Source organism: Eurosta solidaginis, chromosome 2, assembly GCF_040869045.1.
Source record: "Eurosta solidaginis isolate ZX-2024a chromosome 2, ASM4086904v1, whole genome shotgun sequence".
NCBI classification, from domain to species: Eukaryota; Metazoa; Arthropoda; class Insecta; order Diptera; family Tephritidae; genus Eurosta; species Eurosta solidaginis.
In genome coordinates this window covers 294,997,191-295,016,106 of record NC_090320.1, presented here as the reverse complement: position 1 = coordinate 295,016,106, position 18,916 = coordinate 294,997,191, and the positions used below count along the sequence as shown (strand labels likewise).

Genomic DNA, 18,916 nt, shown 5'->3' with positions numbered 1-18,916 from the left:
TCCGTTATTGTGTTTAAGAGAGACTTGAAAACTTCGCGTAAACACTGTAAGGCCTCGTTTAATTGGAAATTGGTTCAGTGTTTCATAGAAATAGCTATCAACTTCATCCAATTGAAATGTATCCTTGGCGTATTCTCCATTGCAAAGAAATGTTTTTTGTGATTGTTCTCAGAAGTGTTTCCGGTATGCTCTCTCCTATAGGAAGTGAGTTTTCCCAATCTAATACTTTTTATACTTCTTTGCAAAGCGAATTCAGTACAACAATATGTCAGTTAATCGAAATCAATGAAAATCTTCTTTTGAATTGACATTCTTCTGCACAGCGAATTGATTGAATTCGCTTTGCAACGACCTTGTATGGATTCGTCTTGCTTCTTTGGGTTTTGATTTTAGTTACATATTTCAATTTTACTTTTAAAGTCCGCTTATTGTACGATCAATTATCTTTTAAACTTAGCTACTCATGAAAGGTTAAACTCAAAATTTTTCCAAAAAGTTTTAAAACTTACTCTTAGAGTTTGGTCATAAGACTTTTGCCCTCAGGGTAATTGTATTGGTTTTATTTAAAAAAAAAGCTATTTTGTGTGACTTTTGAGAGAACTTTTATAATGGCAAAATATATCAGGAAGCATACAAATTTTCAACTTACATATAATCTCTCATACCATAAACGCCAATAATGTGAGGGCTTATTGAGTTTTTCGCGTTTCTTAAAATCATTTGCAGCTTTTTATTATTTACCTAATTACATATATTTGCGGTTAGTTTATTGTTTGTTTGTTTTTTGCGCAATTTAGTAGTTACATATATTTTAATTGAAAACATAATTTCAAGTGCAATAATTTATTGTTTGTAATTTTAGCGCAGTGTTTTTTTTTTTTTTTGTTTGTTTTGTGTTACTAGGATATTGCCAGTTTTTGTTTTAAGCATAAAGTTATAGTAGTATTTTTAATATTTTCTGAAAGGGTGGTGAACTTCTTTTTTTAGCTTTATGGTTGTTGGCGTCCGATTGCTATAAATTGCCGTAATATTTTTTGTTTTTTTGATATTTTTAATTTGTTTCATAGTTTTTGTTGCTTGTGAACTGATTGCTTGCTTGCCTACTAAACTAATAGGATTTTGTAAATTGGATTTTTTTCATTGTATTCTGTATTTTATGTTTGTTTGTAGTATGTTTAATGTTTTTAATGCTATTTTATTTTCAGTGTATTTTATTAAATATGTTTTTTTATGTCTTTGTAGTGTTTGGTGTATATGGGGTATTCCATCCCATTTCGACCAATTTTGAACCCGACCCCTTTAGAATTGGCTGAAAGTTTTTCTTCTTTTTCTAGCTTACGAAAAACGTCTTATAGAATTTTTTCAAATTTTTTCATCCAACCTAAAAAAAGTTATGAATTTAAAAAAAGAACGGTTCTTTTTTCAAAATGCTATAACTTTTTCAAAAATTTACCGTTTGGGATCTTTTTTTTTTTAAATAGTTTTTTAATGTACTTTTCGGAAAAGATACAAAAAAATTTTTTAAGTTTTTTTGTTTTGTAATTTTTCAGTTTTTCGAGATTTTTAGAATTTCGCCATTTTTTTTTTTCATAAAAAACTTCAATCAATTCTGCAATCATCCCCACTAATCCCGGAGTGGGCCGATAATTTTTTTTTATTTAATTGAAAAAAAAAATTAAAAAATTTTTTTGTATTTTTTCCGAAAAGTATATTTAAAAACAAATTTAAAAAAAAAGATCCCAAACGGTAAATTTTTGAAAAAGTTATAGCATTTTGACGGTGTCCAACTCAAAATAAGTTATGAATTGAAAAAAAACGGTGTTTTTTTTCAAAATGCTATAACTTTTTCAAAAATTGACCTTTTGGGATCTTTTTTTTTTAAATTTGTTTTTAAATGTACTTTTCGGAAAAAATACAAAAAAATTTTAAGTCTCCAATTAAATAAAAAAAAAAAAAAATTATCGGCCCACTCCGGGATTAGTGGGGATGATTGCAGAATTGATTGAAGTTTTTTATGAGAAAAAAAAAAAAAAATGCCGAAATTCGAAAAATCTCGAAAAACTGAAAAATTACAAAAAAACTTAAAAAATTTTTTTGTATTTTTTCCGAAAAGTACATTTAAAAACAAATTTAAAAAAAAGATCCCAAACGGTCAATTTATGAAAAAGTTATAGCATTTTGAAAACAAAAACGGTGTTTTTTTTTTAATTCATAACTTTTTTTGAGTTGGATGAAAAAATTTTAAAAAATTCTGAAAAACGTCTTTCGTAAGCTAGAAAAAGCAGAAAAACTTTCAGCCAATTCTAAAGGGGTCGGGTTCAAAATTTGTCGAAATGGGATGGAATACCCCATATATATATATGGGGAAATCCGCGAAACTTTGGTTTTTTTGGAGAAAAATTTTTTTTGAAACATGGTATCACGCAAATATCTTTTTGTTAGGAACAAATAGGGGTAAATTGGAGCTATAGTGCATCGCCGTTACTCGTCTTACATAATGCCTCAAAAAGATATAGTCAAAAGATCGAGCAAAATATATATAAATTGAGGTCGCAATGTTAAATATACATTTATTTCAACTCTTCTGTACCGATTATATCGAAATTTTAACAAAATATGGAGATATATGCAGCTGTTAGGTATGTAACATTTTTTGGATACACGAGACCCGGTTTTGTAGATATCGGTAAAAATATAAAACCGAATAACCGCCGCATATTTTTTACTGCAAAGTTGGCAACACATTTATTTTAAAACCTTTCTATCGATTCTTTTGAAACTTTAAAAACATATAGATATGTGAACGAAGTATGTTTAGGTAAAAAATTTTTAATACCCGAGATCCGGTTTTGGAGATATTGATAAAATTTAAACCCCGAAAACCTTAATTTTTTTTTACTTATTTAAAAACTTCTTAACCGATTGTGTTGAAATTTTATCAGGATGTACATACCTATATGGGGTATATTTAGGTAAAATTTTGTTGATACCCGAAACCCGGTTTTAGAGATATCGGCAAAAATATGAAACCGGGTAACCGTCAAATATTTCATACCCGTTTGTAAATTTTTTCTCTACACCACAGTAGTATACCATCAATTGCCTCATCTTGGAATATTCGCTCAAGGAAAGTTATTGATGTTTGTACATGGGGCAAATATACGAAATTTTCGCCAAAAATTTGCAATCGTCAAAAAGTGTAGAAAAAAATTTTATTTTTTTTTTTTAATTTTTGTACCAAATTTGTGTTTATTTTCATTTACTTTTAAATAAAAACTGGTTAAAAAAAAAAAAAACAAAAAAATTTCTGCACTTTTTGACGGTTGCCAATTTTTGTTGGAAATTTCGTATATTTGCCCCATGTACAAACATCAACAACTTTCCTTGGGTGAATATTCCAAGATGAGGCAATTGATGGTATACTACTGTGATGTAGAGAAAAAATTAACAAACGGGTATGAAGTGATAAAAGTAAAAAAGTGCTTCCACTTTTCTGCCTCTACCTTCAAAACTGAAAGGGGCACATTGAATTTGAAGCCCCACGTATTTTTAGTCCCTGATAGGCTATTATCGTGCATAATCCAAATTTCAATACTCAGTTGCCTCAAAAAGCTATAAGCAAAAAACTGTCAATATTGAAAATGACAAAAAAAAGTATCGCTACTTTGATTGATGATAGTTTTGAGTATTGGAGGGGCACGTTAATTTTGCTCATACTTTTAGAATCTCCGTCTCAAAAACGACATTCAGTTTGAATTCCATAGCGTTTCAGCGATGCCTCAAAATTTTATCGAAAAAATTAAAAAAAAAAAAAAAAATCAAGGGTATCGCTTGAAAAAGTGTAAAAATCGACGTTTTTTACGTTTCGAAGTTCTGCAAAAACTTACTATCAACTTCCTTGATTTTTAAAATCATCAGATCGGATAGTCAAAAGGTCCAACTTAATGCCCTTGTACTCTTTTCTGGCCTTAAGTTTTTTGCCCGTGTGTAAAACCCGAGTATCTAAAAAAGTAAAAGTTTTTGGGATTTGCCCATATGCCTATGTAATATGTTGTTGTATGTGGGATGATTTCGCTGTTTTTTTTTTAATGCTAGTTTTTATTTTTAGTATTTTTTTTGTTTTTATGACTTTTTTGTGTTTTGGATTTTGGTTTGCATCTCTTGTTGTATAAAATCGTAAGTCTTTGCAGACTTTTTGGTTTTTGTTTTTTATTGTTTTGTAATTTTTATTTTGTGAGTGCATTCGTTTTTTGTTTTGTATATTGTTTGTTTTTTCGTTTCCAACTGCATACTGTTTCCTTGCTTAATTTAAAAATTTTCCTGCTCTAATTCGTTCGGTTTTCTCTGATTTTTTGTTTTTTTGTGTAATATGTAATACTACGCTATTAGACGTGGTAAAACAAATACCATTCACCCCCTTTATATGCTATTAATTAAAATACAATAAGTTCTCGTTAAAAAATTTCTGATTTTTTTACTGTTGCTTATCATGGTATGCCTTAGTTTAAATGAAATTTGCTTTGACTATAAGGACCGCTTTCTTATGTGAACTTTAACATTCTTTGCCCTATAAGCATAAACTTTGCTCAGAAAAAAATTTTTTTTCGGAGAGATAACCTTTAAGTTAATGTCTCTTAAGTTTTAATACATTTACTGAATCAGCACAACTTTCCAAAAAAAAAATGTAAATCTCTAGTAGGGTCTTTTGTGGAGCAATCGATTATTTGCATTATGTATATCAACCAAAAAATTGATTTTCAAAAACGTTCCCATGAGAGATCTGAGCTTAAGATTATACAGAGCAATATCTGAACAATTAAGCGGACATATTGAAGAAAAAAAAAAACAAATTATTTTTACGACTTTCTCAGAAAATTGTATTAACATCGGAGTAATTTAACGAACAAATTAAAATATAGAAACATAAAAAATGTTTTGACGAAAATAGACGAGTTTTTGAAAAACGGCCCAATAGTATAAGATGATATTTTTTCACAGATAAAAACGTTCATTCAATCTGAGTTCACGCATACCATGTTATGTTTGTAGTTTACTGATATTTTTAATGATTTTTTATACTGCCGCTATCGCTTTGTTATCTTTTGTTATATATATCTTTTTTTTTGTTTATCAGCATTCTTTTTTAAGTAGCAAATTTTGTGAGTTGTTGTTTTTTTTAAGAGCATATTGAATTTTTTACTGTCCTGATTTTCATATGCTGCTTACTTTATCTTGTTTTATCTGATATTGTTGTTAATTACTAACTATATTTATTACTGCACAAATACAATATTTACAAACAGTTTCTCTGTTTTTTTTTTCATTGTCGTTTTGTTTTATTGAAATTTGAATGCTGCTATTTTTATTTTTATTTTTTTAATTCAATTAACTGTAGTTAATGTTGTCGTTTGTGGTATTCTTTTCATTTCCAATCTGTTTATTTGCTTTTCATTACTTCTATTATGTTTTTATATATTGTTGTTACATGTTTTGCTTATTCCTTAATTATCTGTTATGTATATTCAATATATTGTTTCTGTTCTTGTAATTGAAAATTGTGAAAAAATATGTATGTTTCGTTTTTATTTTCTATCATCTTCTATTGTATTTTACAATACTATGAGCTATTGCTCACGGGGCCTTTTTTATTTTTGTGTTTCGCTGTGTCCTTCATACTCTCTCGCACGCTCTCACGCATTGTACGTCACACACATCTCACGTCGTGCTTGGTCCCTACTTTCACAAGCTCGCACCGCCTTCCAGTTTACTGTTGTGCAAGCTCTCTCTCTGCTGCTTCTCTCCATTTTTGCGCCTCATTTCACCTATTACAAAAATGTATTTCAAAATTGTTTATTGTTTTTTTTTGTTTGTTTGTTTGGTTGTATACATATATTTTTTATGGTTTTGTTTTATTGTTTTTAGCTTTTTGTAGCTGTATTTGATTTTGTTTCAATTTGCAGAGTGTATTCTTGCTGATATTCAATTTTTACATATTTGTTTTTGTTATTTATGCGTATTTTTTGCTTTTTGGTTTCTTCGGTTTTCGTTTTAGTGTTTCAATTTTTCGCTGTCTTTTTTTTTTGGTTTGTTGTTTTTATTTTTGTGTTCAAGAAGTAATAACTTTCATTGTTATTGTTGGGCAGTCGCATTCTGAATTGGTTTTCTATTTTCATTGCAAAACTTACATTTAAGTGTGCCGGACTTTCTTAGCCCAAAATTTTTAATTCGTATGTGGCTTGCACATTTAAAAAATACAATTAAATATAATAAAATATTTGAAATAATTAAATGAACGAGATCAATATTTTAAATGCTTCAAGCAACTAATTAGACAATGCAAAAATATATTAAACTTTTTTTTATATAGAAACTAGACTCATTTATATTTACCGTTTTTAAAATCAAAAACAGGGTTGTCAATTGGAATTTATTAGTTTTACTTAATTACTTTTGTGAAGATAACGGAGCTTAATGAGAATAAAGAAACTGTGATTATTAACATCGCTCCTTCTTTTGAGGAGCGAATTTCATTGCAGGAAACAGTTCGGGAAACCTTGATTAAGAATATACTCTCATCGTAAATAAAAGAATAATTACTTGGCGTAGTAAAGGCGTAAGATAGATAATTTGTGTTTTTGAACACGAATGAAAAGGACGTAACGACTTTTGAGATAACGGACTCTTCGATGGAAGCGACAACAACGATGATGAATGCGAACCCCCAGCAGGTTAGGGCGCTTAGAAGACGTAGGATACGGTTCGGAACTAAATGGCACAATTTCATCAGATTTCATTGTCGAGCAGGAATGTTTTTTAGTCTAATGAATAGTTTCCAAATCTGACACCTTTCTTCATAGTACCCGACATAAATGTATGAGCATGTCAACGAGAATCGTAGAAAACTGATTCTGGCCAATGAACGTTAGAATACTTGTGTGTCCACATACTTTTGTTTGTTACTCAATCACGCTGCAACGGCTGGACTAATTTTAGTGAAATTTGGCACAAAAATAGCTGATAAAATAAATGCAAGGCGAGATAGCCTTCAAAGAGATTTTAGGCCGAACTTTTCTTCCAATTTGCGTCGTAGTCCTTTTTATTTTTCATACAAACGGGCGGGACGGGTCCTACATGTTTTACGCCGACTCCGAATGTCATCTGAAAGCAGATGAGTTTTAATAGAGAAGCTTCTCATGGCAGAAATACACGAGGAGTGCTTGCCAAGTCACTGCCGAGCTAGGAACCTGCTTAGAATACTTTTATAATTGAAAAAACTTGTTTCTAAATTTGTCATGTTGATTTGTCCCACGATCTTCGGTATTGTAGGTGGAGCATGCTACCACCACACCTAGGATTTACTGGCTATGCTTCTTCCGAACACTGGCGGTTCTACGCTTTAGGGGAACAGTAACTCTATAACTATATTTTAATCAATGTAGTTGTGAGTATTCTTGTCCTAGACCAAAGATGTTTAGTATGTACACCATACCGAGTCGGGGTATACGCGTTTCTGGTAAAGTCGGAAGAAACCTGGGAACAGTTGTTTTTAAGTCTCAGTCTATTTGACCAAAGTTAGTTTTATCGTTTATACAGATCGAAGCCGAAGCAGTTTTGTAATTTAGATCGAGACATGACTAATGTTATAAAAAGATAGTGCCTACCTTGGTAACAGTTGTTTTCAAGTCGTTGATACTCTTAGTTTCCTCGATCTATACCAATTATAGTTGCTGAATCGGTTTTATAGAACGAGGTCTAAGCAATTTGAAAAAAGTGACTAGTGGCATTTTGGGAACAGTTGTTTTTAAATCGTTATATATCTGAGTCTATTTGACTTAAAGCAAAGAAATTTCAAACATTGGGCAATGAGTGTTTAAAGCGATAAAAAAATCTGAGAATTTTGCAAATTGACAACCTTGCTGTTGTCAATACAACCAAATAGTCTTAAAAAACGCGAGAATAATATTGGTTCTAAAAAAGAAAAATTTTATGACAGTCTTTAATTTTAAAACTGGCATTAAACATTACCATTATAAATAATTTATGAGTGCAATTAGAGTAATTAAACAAAACTGCGCAGAGTTGTAATTTTCTTTGAAAACCTAATGTAAGTGTGTGCAATATTTTTGATTACAAGTTTCTGAAAGTCCTTTCGTTTTCGGTAAATTTAATGTTTTTTTGTTTTTGAAGAGATTTGGGCTATTGTTGAAGTATTACTTTTTCTTATTTTCAATATACTTTTTTTGCAGAACTATATAAAAATTAATTTCTGCGAGCCTATAAGGCTGAGTCATAAAAAGGGCCAATAGTTCGCCCCTAAAATTTAGGGTTATGTTAAGTGGGTCTCGGTTTAACAATTTTATTATATTCATCCTTTGATTTTGGGAAACTGTATATTTCCTCCTTACGGTGTTTTAAGCTCTAAAGCAGTTTTTATATAATTTTGTTAGCTTAGCGAGAGTTTGCCCCTTTAAGTATGCTTCTCGTTTAATCCAGCTATGAAAAAATTACTGAATAAATGACAGAAAAGTTCAAAGGGACATTTAAAGGGACTAGAGCTTCCAAAGACCAAAATAATGCCAGATCAATCATAAAAATCCAATATCTGTTAAAAGCTATGGTAAAAAACAATAACCCTCTCAACATAACCTCAAAATTTAGGGACGTTCTTTTATTACTTTTTTATTTCGTATGGGGATCGACCCAATCTAATGTCCATATCTTTAACTAATTATAATAAATTCTGATTCTTTACGCTTTTTCTTCTTTTTCTTCTTCTTCTTCTTCTTCTTCTTATACATAACATAAATTTTGCGTAGTTTAAAAATTTTTAAAACAAATTTTGTGATTAATTTTAACTTTACTTGTTTTTACTGTACAAAACCTACCAACATCATTTGCCGCCATAAAGACATAATCAACTTCACTATGAATATTATCATCAACATCATTATCATTTTGCATTTCACATTTTTCTCATTTCTTTTTTTATCTCTCCACATAATTTTCATGGCTATTAGTTATGCGAGCTTTTAGGTACATTTACTTGTAATTAGTGAGAAGTAAAAAGTCTTTGATTTGGCGCTGCATTAGAGACTTACTTGCTGCATTTTATCAAAATCTAAACACGGCCTATGAGGTCGTTGTAGCCTCTGTGTGGCATGTTGTGTGCGTATCGGCCGACGATGTGGTGATCTAGCCGAATGGAAGAGTTTCGCTGGTGGACTAACCGAACGCACCTCCATCGCATCGAGACTGGTCGTTGATGCGGGACTACTACGCGAACTACTATATTGGAAATTATATTTCGGTTGCGGCTGATATATATGATGGCTGCTATTGCTCATCTTAAGCGATGAGGCGTAAGCCTTGATCACACTTGTTGAATTGGCATCGCTACTGGTGCTAGCATAGGCGGCGGCAGCGGCACCACCGCATGCACTCGACGCGGACGCATATGACGCTGCGCTAGCCTCACCATTTTCATCATTAACACTATTATCACATAATTTAATATTTTCGATGCCGCAACGCGCTTCCGATAATATGAGTGGCGTTGTGGAGCGATATTTGTGGCTACGGTTTGGCTTGAAAGCTTCCAATGGTGGTGATGTGCGAAAATTCACTGGAGTTAGCACGGGTTCCAAGAAGTTTCTCAGCTGCTATAATTGGTAAAAGCAAATAAATTCTTAGTTAAGCGATATAATTTTTGTTTTTTTACAACAACTTACATCATCATCGGAGCTATGTGCCAGAGATCTTTTACGATTTTCAATCAATGTTGAGCTGGAACGTTTCGATGTCGATGCTTCGCCGCCCAATAGTTCTTCAGGCTCTAACGACGATGAACCACGCTCCGATATGAGTGATGAGGCAGTACCACGTTCCACCATTACATTGGATGCCGCTTCAGCTGCGGCAACGGATGAGGGTCCATTTATCACTTCCAGTTCCTCTTCGGAGCTGTGTTGGTCGTATAAAAGGTGGGATTGACACATCATCGCAGAAGACGCTGAAGAAGAGCAGGCGGTGTCTGTAGTTGGTGAGGTCGCATCGGCACAGGAGCTTAAACCTAGAAAAGATAAAATTTCATAACAATGTCTTAGAAGCAAAAATAGGATAGCCTAATAGCTCCGACACATAAGCACTTTTTCATATAGATGAGTTTAACACAATCTTATGCATTATGAGTAAATTGCACGCATTTTTATGGAGCACGGTAGAATGAGCGACAGTGGCGACATCTGATATTGAAAAGTAGCCATCTCCCAAATTTTGTTCCAAGCAAACTATAAGAAGAAGAATTTGACATTTGCTTTGGCTAAGGGTGTTGACACACTTTGCAAGTGAAATTATTTTTCCCACTGGTTGGTAAATTTTCTAACATTTTTCGCAATTAAAAACTGCAATATAACAATCGATTACGACCCAAAATATGTTAGCAAGTATTTTTGTTGTATAGGGAGAATGTTTATAACAGTGCTTCGCGAAATTTTGTATGTGAATGGGCAAGGCGTAATAAACTTCAATTGCCAAGTCTGAAGTTCTTTTATATTTACAAACGCAACATCTTGGTTGATTGTGGCGATGTTATTGGAATGCATAAGCTTGTGTTAAACGTATCTATATGAAAAATGTCATTATACAGCGGCCTTAAGTTGCATGAGACTTACAATGGGCGAATGCCTTTTTTGAAGGACCCTTGAGTGTCAGAGTGTTCACCCTATTATGCAAAGCATCCTTGGCCTATATCAACTTAACCGCAGGGCTAATTGGTCGGGTTTGAGGAGATAGAAACTTTATAGAACGTTACACGTTTTCTTTCAGTTCTGCTTACTTGTCCCTTAAGTAGCTTTCAAATAAGTTGGTTGAAATATTGCCAAGCAGAACTAGTTCGTCTAAGCTCTTGCGCTCCTCTTTTGGCAAAAATCATAACACTACTTCGAAAGAGTTGGTAACTGAACAGATTTTGGTTGACCAAATGACGTAAAGTCTGCATTCGTGACGAGTGACGGTTGCTCGAAGGATGGTTAAGCCCCGGAACAGAAGTAATATTTATCCGCGAACTCAGATATTTGTAGACTATACTCCACACCACTACTGTTCAGCGTAGCTCCTCGAAAAAAATGTGCTCCCCTCTTTGAGTTTTGACAGAGAGGTATCGGCCGTTGCACCTGGTAAGAGATTCCAGCTATAGTCGATGACCACTATGTAGCAGTAAAAGGCTCCGAGTGTAAGCAGAGATAGCTCATAGCTAACGAAAATTTGCCATCTCAGAAAATGTTCCAGTCGATATTGCAAAAAGACGAACCTTAATGTAATGAAATATTTCCGCGCACGAGGCTCGAGTACCTCGGCGTTATAAAGGGATCCAGATTTACTGAATACTTAAAATTGAGAAGAGATGAGCGAAGGCCTCAAGTCTTTCCCAGTCGCGCAAAGAATAACCAGCAAAAACTGCGGCCCAAAGTAAAAGCCTTTTGATTTAGCTATACACAGCTGCAATACCACCTGTACCGGGAGCCATTATGATCTTTCTAATGGATGCACAAAGTCAAACCCGTCACTAGACCGTAAACTGGAGGCAGTGTGGTCGAAGTGGTATTCTTAGCAGGCTTCCTACTGTAGACGTGAATATAAATATGAGGTTACCCTTCAGAAAAGATCGAGTATGTAAGTAAGGTAATATCTGCGCAGACGAGCTCAAAATGTACTATGGTGTCGCGAAAGGATCACATCCGCCCTGCTTAAGGTTGTGATTTCCATACGCTTTCCGAAATCGGCTAGTAATTTCCTAGCGGAAGTACTAGGTAATTAGTGGTTTTGTGTATAAGTCTATCCAAATAGCTCACGTAGCGCCGTACCTAAATAAATGCGATCCAGATTCGTGTAAGGTTAGCCTTCAGTGGGTAGCTCTTCAAGAGAATGAGGGAGTCTCACACTCGAAGGGCCTCACTGATTGAGCTTAACAACTCTCGGTTAAGATCAACAAGCTCCTCTCCCAGCGGGTTAGAATATACCCGCGGTAGGTATGCCTGTCGTAAGAGGCGACTAAAATACCGAATTAAAGGGGTTTGTGTAGCGCAGCACTTTCGGGTTGCCAGCGTAATGCATAGCTTCTCCAAACCCAATTGTCAACCTCACCTATCCGTGGCGAATCCTGTTTCGACGCCGAACTCGTCATGGATCTAGGTGGTGGGAGGGCGGAATGGCCTAGAAGGTCGCATGTGGTCATAACAAATCGTTTCCGAGATGGTCGGGCTTGGTACCGGAACGTACCGGATCTGCATCCGACAATCAACTTGATAACACTCCCCAAGGCCTTCGGAGAGAGTCTGAAATACCATTTTAGAATAAAACTAGAAAACTTTCGACTTTTAAATGCAACATATTTTTTAATCATACTTGTAATGACCTTTTCTTATCTGCAAACGTATGTATATTACTGATAAGATATATCCCCGACCAAATATGTACCAGCAATTTTCGTTCCAACAAAACTGCGAACTAAATAAAGTATGAAAAATTGCTGCATACTTCAAGGCGCAAACTTTACATATCCATTACCTGTCTTTGGGGTTCCTTGCATAAGGGGTTTGTTTCCGAGAACACCCCTAATATGCCATTTTGGAATAAAAACAAGTAAGGACGGGACTTCATACCTTTCATGAATGGGGCTGAACAATAATCTTATCCCATTCGTAATCTCCAAATAATGCGCTGTATAAGATAAGAAATATATAGTGAACAGATGTACATACCTAAATGATTTTAAGATAACTAAAAAAAATGGCAAAAATCCCATTATCCGAACGATCGGTTGTATGGGATATATACTATATATACCTTCGATCAAAGTGGTTTTTTCAGAAAATCTTCTATGATATATTAGAATAAATATCACCAAGTTTAACGTTTTTATATTGGAAACTAAGGGATACATGGCCAAAAATCTTTCTATCTGAACGAGCGGTTGTATGGGATAGGTATATACTATATACATATAGCTCCGATCGAAATGATTTTTTCATGAAATCTTCTATGATATATTAGAATGAATATCACCAAGTTTAACGTTTTTATATTGGAAATTAAGGGAGAAATTGCCAAAAATCTTTATATCTGAACGATCGGTTGTATGGGATATATACTATATATAGCTCCGAGCAAAGTCATTTTTTTCAGAAAATCTTCTATGATATATTAAAATATATATCACCGAGTTTCACGTTTATACTTTCTAAATTGCGGCAAGAATGACCAAAATCGTCTTATCTGAACGATCGGTTGTATGGGAGATATATGTTATAGTGGTCCGATCCTACCGGATCCGATAAATGTCTAATATAATACAAAAATACATCCTTGTGCCAAATTTCATTGATATATCTCAATATTTGAGGGACTAGTTTGCGTTCAAACAGACAGACGGACATGGAGTTAGTCACCCTGATCAATTCCGTATACTTAATGGTGAGTCTATCTTCTATATTTCTCAACGTTACAAACATCGGACCAAAGTTAATATACAATTTCATGTTCATGAAAGGTATAAAAATAAATTTTGCGCCTTGAAATAGGCAACATATTTTTGAGTGATGCTTATATTGACTGTTTCTTGTGTGCAAAGGTGTATTATATAGGATGTGGGATAAACCAACATACTAGTTATGTTTGTTTCACAAAATAATAATGAAAAATAACGAGCACTTTTAGGAGCAAATCTACTTGTTTATAACCTGTGCTCTTCCACGTTCTTTGAATAAAGTTTTCGTCCGCGCTTAGTAAGTTTTTTGGCAAAGGATTTACTACAATATTTTATACCTCTAGATAACTCTAAAATAAAAAAAAACTTTCTTAAAACATAATCAAAAGAAGCTTTTCGTGTGAAAGGTTATGTCTAATCATTTGGATCTCTAATATATCTTAACGAGTTGGATTTATTTCTCGCACTTTTTTTAATTTGTGAAATATCAAATTAAATATTGAACTCACTGGTTTCCATGTCCAAGTCTAGAGGGCGATGCTTGTCAACATCTAGGACGTCACCATCAGATTCGGTACCGGAATCATTCGACTCGCCCTGAAAACAAAGGCAAACATAAATACATATCAATTATTAATATATACAGTTGCATATATGTATTAAATTTATATAGTATACACAAATTGAAAGCACGCATACATATGCGTGAGTAAAATAAATACACACAAACGCACACACGCATATAAGGATTTACTCTATGTGCGAAAAAATATTTTAAGATAGAAACGATGATTGTGTTTGTGCGCGACGGAATTTCCGGACATTCGCGACACGTACACATATATACGTAAAATAACTTTATTTACGGAACAGAAGTGGAATAAAAAAGGAAAAGCAAAAGTAATAAAACGCAGCTTGAAGAATAGCGAAAAAATCAACCCGAAAAGTTGAAAAAGCCGAAAAACCAAATAAGTTGGGACACTAAAAATGCCGGCGTTTCCGACCAGCGCAAGAACAAGAAGAGTAACAACAGTAGGCACGACAAGGATGGCGAAAATGTGATTGGGAGGAGGGGGAGGGGGAGAACGTCTATGCATCTTAAGTGCGTACGTGTATACGCGACATTAATGTTGTTATGCGTGTGTATGGGTGTCACAATATCCCTGACGGCCGCTCACCTTTTTCTTAAAAAAACTCTTTGATGCTTTAACTGAATGCTCGCGACCTTTTTGCCTAACAAACTTTATCATTATTTGATTTTATTGGCACCAACAACGATACTCAAACATTGAGTGATTACTAAAATACGCCATACATAAAAAAGCAAAAAAGCAAAGCACGGACGAGGCTGCGCTTCGACTTCCATATGACCATAATATGACCAACTTTGATGTGCTTGGCTGTAAGGTTTAGAAAAGTGTAGAGCTTTCTGGCTAATTAAGCGCTTGTAATTTTTTTCTTTCTTAAGTTATCTTAATTTTCTACTAAAATATCTACTTTTGTTGACTGTCTAGTTGTCTATCTCGTTTCTTATCGTTACAACGATCGGTTGGCACTCCGTCTGTTGCTGCTTTAACTTTTAACTGTTTTTTTTTATTTAACTGCCTTTTAAAACGCCGACGCCACAAAACGCAACACAAGTCACGTTTATATTTTTTACGGTATATTTTACGGCAGCAGACGATAGCAACAAGACTAACAACAACACCACAAGCACAAACGACTACGATAACGATGAAAACAACGAGTAGCATATATGTGGCATTGTGGTAGTTGTGGAAGTAACTGTTATAGCCGAATAGCGGCAGGATTTAACGAGACATGTATACGCCAACGCATCTAACAGTAACGATGTCTGCTCTAACTTCGTCAACGCCATCGTAGCGTTGCGCGTACTCCTGCGCGTCGTAGTAATATACAGAATCAACTGCAGCAAGCAGCGCGCGTAAAGTGTTGGCGTTGGCAGCGTTATTAGCGACGAAGCCGCGCGTCCTTAACGTTGAAGTTGCACCTCGCGTGCCTGGTGCTAAGTCACTCTCTAGCGCCTTTTTATTATTTTTTAAAATATGTCTTATTTAAAATACTTTACTCTTATTTACATTTATTTCAACCGCACTTTTTTACAGTTGACTGCCAATAAATTTTACAGCGCAGCACCGCTCTTCACTGTCTGTGTTACCGCAACAGCGCTGCCTGCGCACCTTTCGTCGTAAGATACAGCACGGAAATATCGATTTTATATTTCTACAACGACGACGACGACAAACAACCGAGTCCTGCTAAATGCATTTTTGGTGTGCACTTTCTTTAAAAAATAAAAAAAAAAAATAACGCGGAAGTCACTTAAATTTTCAAATTTACTGCCAAATTTGTATTTTTAGTATATCTCCAAGTCTGCGCTAGGAGTCTTCACAATTTTTCCAAATTTTTTCAAGCACTTTTCTTTAACGCAAAAATTTAGTCCTTTTCACTCGTCCGCACAAATCACAATTGACGCGCTGCTTTTCGCTACGTACTCGGCCAAGCTTACTGTCTGTACAAACGAACGAACGAGTGAGCGTATGTCTGTATGTGTTTTTGATTTGATTTTTCGCATTTGTATATGTAGAAATGCATATATACATGCAATAAGCTTATAAATAGTATATACAGTACACAAATATACACAGGCTTGAAAAAAAGGAATAAATGCACGCTCTCGCACCCACAAATAAATCAGACACTCACGCAAGCCTCTGCTTCAAGCGCGCCCGTCGCCGGCAAACAACTTTGTCAAACTAAAAAAATTCTTTTCTCTCGCATATCTCTATCTACAATGAAAAACATTGCCTATTTGTAGGCGCGCGCACGTGTGTATACACACACACACAAGCGCCAATTTATCGGTGCACTGTTAACGACACCCTCATAAACATGGTTGCCATCGTTTGTATTTAAGTACCAAAAGCGGTACATTACTTTATGGACTCTAATTTGGTACCGGTTTCAAACGATATAAATAAAATAAGCTCAAGACGCGATAGCCTGCGAACACGATATTCTACGAAGAGGCAGCTTTTCATCCAATTTGCGTCGTGCTCCTTTAATTTTCCCCACAAATCGGCAGGACGAGACCTACATGTTTTGCGCCGACTCCGAACGACATCTGCAAGGCAGATGAGTTTTCACTGAGAAGCTTTTCATGAAAGAAATACACTCGGAGTGTTTGCCAAATCACTGCCGAGGAGTCTATCCGCTTAAAAACTTTTTTCTGATTGAAAAAACTTGTTTATAAATGTTTGATGTAGAGTTGAACCTAGGAACTTCGGTGCGATAGGCGGAACAAGCTACCACCACATCACGGCGGCGGCCCTTATGGCTGAGTGGAAAATCATTCTATCTTGGCTGCTATTCGAATATTTCCCAAATGCAGCCTTTCTCTGAGTTCGCTCCAAACCGTGCTATCTCAGAATTCATTTGGAAAATGTCCTTTACTAAGTATTGCTTCATGAAGGCCGTTTATCAACTTATTAGAGTTAACAAATATTCAAGTACCTGTGATTTATCATAGCAACTAAAATATTATAGTAAGAAGCATCGACAGCTTTAACGAAATTACGGTGAGGGACTGACTTTAATCTTAGCGCCTCGTACGCTAGGGGCTGCGCAAACTTCCTCGAATCTGTAAATCCGCGATTTGTGCTGCTACCCACCATGAGATGTCGAAGTAAATTGGTTTTTATAGCCACATATATATCAATTTACGATTGCATTTATTCACCAGCTAAATGTTCCGCTGTGGAGAAAGCTGAATTTGATCTCTGATTGTGATTATTGGTAAACGTGAGTGTGAACTTCGATTTAGATCATATTGGTCGTGTAACGCGATTCACACCAAGTCATGAATAAAATTCGCTGCGAATGAAAAGTCACATTCGCATATAATGTTGTTCCTTCAGCGTGACCTGTGAACTCTACAAATTTTTTGACGGCATCCGACTTTGACGACCTAGTTAATATACTATCTGCCAGATCTCTACGATGCGATAGATCCTGGAAAAGTCTCACGATAGGAGAATCGACAATCGACATCTGTTTGTGGACTCAAAGCAGCTTTTGACAGCGCGAAAGAAGTTGCTTGTATGCTGCTATGTCTCAACTATGTCATCAACATCGATAACACTCCCTAAGGTCTTCAGGTGTCGCTATAACAACAACAACCGGCTCCAAAAGGACCTCTCTGACAATTTGAAACGAGGCTTCCTACAAGGCGACTCGCTCCCTTAGTGCAATTTTTTCAATCTAATGCTAGAGTGATATATCTAGCAGAAAAACTAACCCTGATGGCACAATCTATAATAGGAGCGTACAATTACTATTCTGATATTATTGGTCTTAAAAAACGCCCCGTGAATTGCTTCTTCTCTGGACTACATAAAGAGGCAAAAACCGTGGGTCATGCGATAACTGAGTACAAGCCGAAGTAGTTGTTGTCATTCAAGGAAGAATCTGTGCACTGGCGCCTTGGCACCCGCATCTCTGTTGACGGATACAAATTCAAGACGCAGAATAACTCATTCCAACAAGTGCTACTTTGGACTGAGTAGGCAATTAAAAAGTGTCGAGGGAATATCAAATCAGGCTCTTGCGAGTCTTCGGACAAAGTTCTTTGGAAGCTTTATGGTCCTGTCTGTGATACCAATGGCGAGTATCGAGGGAGATATAATGCTGAACTTTACGCAGAAATGAATATATTGCAACGAATGAAAGCCCAAAGGCTTCGCTGGGTAGGTCATTTTATGCGAATGGACGAAGACGCTCTGGCTAAGAAAGTATTTCAGACAACGCCGTAGTTTGGAAGCAGAGAAAGGGAGAGACTTTCACTGAGTAGGGAGAGGCAGGTCGACGAAGACTTGATCTGCCTTGGTGCTCTTAATCGGTATCAGTTATCGCGAATATCCCTGTTTCGCTGGAGTCACTTCTTAGGAAACGGCCAAAACCAATTAGGTAGTTAATCGCCAATTACTGAACATGATGGTATCAGTTGAACGTTCGATATCATATTTGAATGTTGTCAGGCGATGTCGAGCTTGACCCGGCATTTATATTTCCTGTCATTAGTTTCCTGTTTGTATATCATCAAGATATTGATATGCTTCATATCTGTAGAATACTGAAAACCAGGTTTGAAAAGTTAATTTTTCTTCGGGCGTGTGGAGTTTTGAGTTGAAGTGAATGAGCGGGGCGTAAACATGAAATTCACCAAGAATTGTACTTTTTTGTAAATATTTTGGTACTAAAAGATATTTGAGTTTGGCAACCGCGCTCACGCTGGCTCATAGCACTAATGGTGGTTGTCGTTGCCGTCTACCTACCGCAATTGTATAATACGCCTACATAGTAAAAACTATAACGTAAAAAGTATGTAAAGGACTTTCGGTATGCGCGCGCTCT

At 35.2% G+C, this 18,916-nt stretch overlaps 1 protein-coding gene across 5 annotated transcripts in view; it reads right to left on the bottom strand.

The window, feature by feature from the left end:
• Positions 1-2,069: 2,069 nt before the first annotated feature.
• Positions 2,070-18,916, bottom strand: part of Reph (Regulator of eph expression) — a 40,097-nt gene continuing 23,250 nt past the window's right edge. For 2 of the 5 annotated variants that reach the window (XM_067768616.1, XM_067768617.1), the window contains exons 2-4: positions 13,993-14,080; positions 9,729-10,069; positions 2,072-9,659 (exon numbers count right to left, since the gene is read on the bottom strand). In XM_067768616.1, coding sequence (XP_067624717.1) covers positions 9,087-9,659; positions 9,729-10,069; positions 13,993-14,002 — 924 coding nt within the window. In that variant the 5' untranslated portion in view covers positions 14,003-14,080 and the 3' untranslated portion in view covers positions 2,072-9,086. Of the gene's footprint in view, positions 9,660-9,728; positions 10,070-13,992; positions 14,081-14,661; positions 15,275-15,572; positions 15,945-18,916 lie in introns of those variants that run through there. The other 3 variants (XM_067768614.1, XM_067768615.1, XM_067768613.1) reach the window with 3 other exon arrangements.